The 6,665-nt window shown below is 39.7% G+C and overlaps 1 protein-coding gene across 1 annotated transcript; it reads right to left on the minus strand.

Annotated features, from left to right (window-relative positions):
- Positions 1-5,009: 5,009 nt before the first annotated feature.
- Positions 5,010-5,945, minus strand: LOC108800301 (olfactory receptor 5B21-like). The gene has a single exon (XM_018572276.1). It carries the CDS (start codon positions 5,943-5,945, stop codon positions 5,010-5,012), a length of 936 nt encoding a protein of 311 aa, XP_018427778.1.
- Positions 5,946-6,665: the final 720 nt, after the last annotated feature.

Below are 6,665 nucleotides of genomic sequence, written 5' to 3' on the forward strand. Positions count from 1 at the left end.
CACAACCTGCCAAGAAAGGATCACACATGCACTCAATTAATGTGCTAGAAAAGTGAAATTGTACTACCAATAAAGTCCTTTTGGGCTTCCTGGCTTCGGGAGTTTAAAGTGACACTAAACTCAGAAGTAAAATCTTAAGAATACATTCAGGTACCTTAACTATTAACAAAATTGTATCTTATTAGTGTATCACTCGACTGTAGATCCTCAAATCATCTCTGAATTGGTGCTGACACTGTCCTTCCTTATGGAGGGGGGCTACTTTTGTTCCCCATGGTCCCTGTGTGTGTTATAAAGTTGGCACCGCTCCATGTTCACTACCTGGATGGGCTACAATCTCATGTTAAGTTTACTCATTTGTATTGAGGTTGTAGTCCATCCCGGGAGTGAGCTTGGAGCGGTGAATACTTTACAACACACAGGGACCATGGGGAACAAAAGTAGCCCCCCTCCAGAAGGAAGGACAGTGTCAGCACCAATTCAGAGATGATTTGACAATCTACAGCCGAGTGATACACAAATAAGATACTATTTGTTAATAGTTAAGGTACTTGAATGCATTTTTACGATTTAACTCCTGAGTTTACTGTCACTTTAATATGTTCAGACACCAATTGATGCCCGTATTGTTTTTCTAGGGGTTGATTTTCTAAAGGCAAATAGGCTTTTCATTTTGCATGGGAATTCTCCCTTGGTTAGTGAATGTGGTGAAAATTTACTTGGAAAGAATACCCAATCACATGCAAGGAAAAAAAACCCCAGTATTTTTGCTTGCACATGCTTGGATGATGGAAGTCAGCAGAGCTTCCTTTGCAAAGTAAAAAGTGAACAGCCTGTTACTTTAGTAACTTAACCCCCATGAGCCTAATCCCAAATAGGTTAATTGCCAGCACATCATTTGATTTTTAAAGTTAATTCACATTAGAATTAACAATTTACAATTAGACTTTACAACTAGCAAATCACACATGAAACTAACATATGCAGGTAGTAAGTTTTGTTTTTCCCCAGCAAGGAAACTGTAATAATATTTGAGTTAGCTCATTCACATTGCACAACACAGTTGTACTAAAAAAAGAAGTAATACTTTTACAACTTGCACTAGTAGCTGAATTTTTAAAAAACTATTTCGGGGGTCTACCCCCTTCTTCTAGTTCTACACAATATTGATAACTGTATCAGTACTGCTTAGGCCTAAAACAGGGAGTAGATCTTTATAATTCATCCTCAAAAAGTTAACTGTTGTCTTGGTCTCGATATTGACCACCTAGGCAAAGAAAAATAGAAATTGTTATTGGTATAATTTTAAAATCTTCATTTGTATTAAAGTTTTAATAGATAGATACAAATAGATACAATCACACACGTAGAAACATTATCTCTGAAAATTCTAATAATTTCTGCGTCAGTTCTTATTCTGGGTCATCTAATTTTTTGGTTTAGTTTAGAAACATTTAAACTGGCTTGTAGGTATTTGTAATCCTCAACAGTCTACTGTGTTTAAGTCTATGCCCAGAGAAATGTTTGGTTGACTAAATTAATTCCTGCCTTGCAATATTGTATCTGAAGGGATTGATCAATATACTTACATCGTAAGCGTGTTTACCAATATGAAGGAATATTCTGTATTTATAGTTTTCATCCCATAGTCACACAGTACAACAAATCAGAATCTAGTCTCCAATGGTATAATTATTTGGAGGATCATTATGTTTTTCATATGAGTTTGGGCTAAGCCTAAGGGACATTTTTTTCAGTTAGGGTAATAATTAATACATCTTAATTTTAAACAAACAAAAATATGACACTTTTTATTTGTTCACAAGTCAAACTGCAAGCAGGCTGGGTTCGGGTTAAAGCTCATCCCTAATCGCTACTAGAGATGTGCAAATAAATAAAAATAGCCATTCTTTTTATTTGTTCTACTAGATTGTAAGCTCTCACAAGCAGGGCCCTCTACTAAAATGCATCTGTTCTTTAAACATGATAGAAATTTAGCCCACTGGGTCTTCTTTTGTAAATGACCAATGTCTTTAGTCTGTAAGAGAAAGCTCCATCTTTAGCAAGGGAGTAAGTGGAAGGAGATGGGAGTGGGATGCCTGTGAGGGGTATGTGTAGTCAGGTGAGTAAAAATTATTGTTCATACATACACACACACATTTTAACAGGAGGTGGCACTCTGAGCTCCTGTTTACATTTACTCCTTCTGTTTTAAAAAGTCTGTTGTTTACAGAGCTCAATAACACATCCTAAAATGTATACACACAAGGGAAACAGTCACAATGCTAATCCTTTATTAGACAGCTCCATCTGAGGGTTCAAAGAAAGATAGCATGCCTAATAGGATGCCTGCTGAGCTGTCTTTTTGGACAAACCATAGTTCTCTGAAAATCCTTTATTATGCATTAAAGGTTTATTTGTAAAACAATGACTGTGTACATACAGTGAAACACATAAAACATCAGTATAGACATATAGAATACCTAACATCTGGGCAAAAAGATGAAAGGTTCTTTTTTTCTTATTGTAATATTATTTTAACACTTTCCCTCTCCTATTCCTAGAAAATCTCAAGCTCATGCAATTTTAATGGTGCCCATGTATATTGACCTCACAGTTATAGACTATGGGGTCTATTCACGAAGAAGCCGAAGGATCTAGCCGTAGCTTCGGCTGATCCTTCGGCTAGCTTCGGCCCCAGGACCCCTTTGGTTCAGTAGAACCGAAGGGCTGCTGTACGGGCTATCCATGAAAGCCCGTACAGATCCCGAAGTCGGCCGAGCGGCTCAGTCGAGCCATAGGCATATGCTTCGGCTCGACTGAGCCGAGGTAAAAGCCGAAGCTGGCCGAGCGGCCGGCCCTTGGCCAGCCGACAGCCTGCTTCTGACAGCTGGGCGGAGCCAGCCGTGATCATACGGCTGGCTCCGGCCACTTGCAGAGAGATCAGCGTCCATGGTTACCAGCTAACCAGGGACACTGATCTCCAGACAGCCCAACTCTCCCGGGCGCTCCACAAGTCTACCGCTCCCGGCCGCCAAGGAGAGAAACACTGCTTTTTCTTTTTTTTTTTTTTTATTCTGACATGGAAAAAATTTCACCATAGGAATGCATTGCTAGATTCCTATTGGCTATTTCAATTTGCAATAGCCAATAGCAAATTAGCTATTGCACGCGCATACTGCTGCTGTCAATCAGCAGAGGGGACCTGCAGTTCTCCATCAGGTCCCCACTAGTGATTGACAGCAGCAGAGGGCGGGTGCCATAGCTAGTTTGCTATTGGCTATTGCAAAAATTGAAATAGCCAAAAGGAATCTAGCAATGCATTCCTATGCGAAAATTGTTTTTTTTTGTTTCTTTTGACGGCAGCAGAACCACCGGTCAATAGAAAACAGTTGGGCGGAGCTAGCTGTCACTGCTAGCTCCGCACAATCGTTTTCTATTTGTTCTTTTCTACTTTTTTAACAATTTTTCTGTTCTGTTTGGACCCACAGAGGGACCGAGCAGAACAGCCGAGCCGAATGCCGCTCAGCAGCATTCGGCTATTCACTCACTGCTGTTCGGCATCTATAAGAATAGACCGAACAGCAGCGAGTAGCCTGCCAGAGGTTTGGCTTAGCCGATCCAGATGTTGGATCGGCTGAGTCGAACTCCTTCTGCAATTCGGGCCGGCTGAGCATGTTCGGCCGACCTGAAGCGACGCAAAGCGACCCGATGTATGGCTGATTGCAGCTGATGTACGGCTGAAATCAGCTGTACCAGCCTTAAGTGAATAGCCGAACAGTGTTCGGCTCAATTCGCTTCAGGTCGGTCGTTCACTCGGCTGCCTACGGCAGCTTAGTGAATAGACCCCTATATGATCTAAACACACCTCACATTTTTATTAGACGGGAGTAATTTTAGTTTCTGTCTGTTTACCCATTGAAGGGATTCGTCATTACTTCCTGTCCTTACAGGAAGTGAGTGTAACTCTCCCCATTAAGGGTGCAGAAGCCATTAATGACTGACAGAGGCTTGACCCTTCTCCACTACATCCAAATGAAAATAAAATATGTTGGCTTAGGATCCTAAGAGTGCAGGTTTGCTCTGGAGTTGTAAAGTCAACTTAGTCCATTCCATATTATTGCTTTTATAGCTACCTTGCCCTAAGTGGGGTGACTACTTAAATTTAGTGTGCTAGGACTGTATCCGGTCTAGCTGATTGTATAGTTTATGCTCATTTGGTTTTCCCTAAAGATTCTGCTATTGCAACCATTGCCTGTTGCAGGGTGTAGTCTTAACAAAGACCAGAGCAACTAATAGATGATATTATGGATATCTGTGTCTCTCCAGCCAACCACTAGAGGTTTCATGGCCAATAGTGCAAGCTGGGAGAGGGCATAAATATCTGGGTCTGACCATGTGAAAGTGTTTTTCTCCCCCAGGCCTCCTGCATGATGAGTGTGCTGTCTGACCAGGCCTGAAGTCTCCAGGTGTTCAGTTGTGGACAGAGTCGGTGTTCCTGGGATTCCTGGGATGGAAAGCCAGGGAGTCTGCTGGAGGTACCAGAGAAGCCAAGATGGGCTTGAACCTCGTAGGGAGTCTAGTGTCAAAGGAGATCTCAAATATGTCTGCCAACCAGCTCTCTAACACAATCTCTAACACAATCCCACCACATTCTTAGTTTTAAAGGTCCTTTGCACTGTGCAGCAGGGAAGCATTCAGTGAATCAGGAGTTCTGTGTCACTTAGATATCTTCATATCCCTAACCCCCTCTCTCCCTGTTTTGCTGTTCATGGTATAAAGTATTATAAAATCCTTAAAGTGACTGGATTTTGCTTTTCAGATCCCACATACCGGCTAAGGACTCATACCTGAGGTGAAATGTCAGCTCTTCCTGCCCCCAGAAGTCACTACACTTTAATTTCTATATTAGCATAACATGATTAGTGATGTTATTGTCATTTATTATCAAGTTTGTTTTGGCAAGATGAGTTTATGAGATGTTTTTATATTTTCTTTCTTTATTCTTTTTATTTCATGCAAGGCATGGACTTCAACAATATATGAATTATAGCATTCTTTATATCCTTGTTTCTCAAACTATAAATCAAAGGATTCAGTGCCGGAGTGACTGCTAGATAAAACACTGCAAAGATCTGGTCCAGCTGCTCCGAGTTCTCCGATGGTGGTATCATGTACATGCAGAGTAATGTCCCATAGAAGAGCAGCAGGACAGTGAGGTGTGAGGTGCAAGTGGAGAAAGCTTTCTTCCTTTGGCCCACGGATTTCATTTTTAGAATATTGGATATGATTTTAGTGTAGGACATCAAAATAAGCACGAAAGGGCAAAATCCCATGAACAAGGCCTCAATAAATATCATGGTCTGAAATTCATTTTTATCACCACAGGAAATCTTTGTGAGTGTTTTAATGTCGCAAAAAAACTGATTGAGGTTTGTAGAGCCACAAAAAGATAAACGGGATGCAAATATTGTAACAAAGAGAGAATTTGAAAATCCAGAGACCCAGCAACCTGCCACCAGAAGATAACACATTCTATTGTGCATGATCACAGTGTAATGTAATGGTCTGCAGATGGCGGTGTATCTGTCATATGACATTATGGTCAACAAACAAATTTCTGTGCAGGCCAAAGATGTGAAGAAATACATTTGCGTATAACAAGCTGTGAATGAAACTTTATTATTTCCTGTATTGATGATGTCTAACAGTTTAGGAAGGGCAACAGAAACATACAATACATCGACAGATGACAGATTACATAAGAAAAAATACATTGGCTTTTGCAGATGACCATCCAGAAATATGACCATAAAAATAACCGTATTCCAAATCAGAGAGATGAGATAGAGAAGCAAAAATGTGGCAAATAACAAAAACAATGGTCCTCCATATTGGGAAATTGCTATAATGTAGAAATCAATCTGGTGTGTCTTATTCTCCATTAGGTTGAAGATTTTTATGGGTTTGCCACATTGCTGTTGCACATTTTCAAATATACTAAAATGAATACATTGCAATGTTACTTAAACCTCGTATAAATTATTTATTGTAGAAATTAGCTAAATCTAAAAAATACATTCAAGTGCCCTAACTATTAACAACAATGTATCTTATTTGTGTATCACTCGGCTGTAGATCTTCAAACCATCTCTGAATTGGTGCTGACACTGTCCTTCCTTCTGGAGGGGGGCTACTTTTGTTCCCCATGGTCCCTGTGTGTGTTGTAAAGTAGTCACCACATAGTGGTGAGTATGTGGCGGACTACTTTCTACATAATGTATAAGTATTTAAAATAACTATGAATCCTTATCTAAATCTAATCTATATTTAACTATGATGAGTATGTAAGAGTCGTCTTGGTCTGAAAGGGTCTAGCTAGCAAAAATAATTAGATAATTTACCTTCATTTACAAACAACACAATTTTCCTTTTCCTGATAGAAAGAAACTGTTATGAGTACACGCATGCACTGAATTTATTTATCTTTGAATGTGAGTATCTTATTCTTCAGGGAATGTAAATCCTGGTGGGATTTACTTGGCATCTAAGAAAAGTTGTTTCTTAATTATTGGATACAATTAGCATTCATATATTGCAATTAAATAGCATGCTGCACCTGTGTCTATGTAAATACTGCATATACTGTGGGTATATATATATAT

This window comes from Nanorana parkeri, unplaced genomic scaffold (genome assembly GCF_000935625.1).
Source record: "Nanorana parkeri isolate BGI_ZX_2015 unplaced genomic scaffold, ASM93562v1 scaffold1985, whole genome shotgun sequence".
Taxonomy (NCBI): Eukaryota; Metazoa; Chordata; class Amphibia; order Anura; family Dicroglossidae; genus Nanorana; species Nanorana parkeri.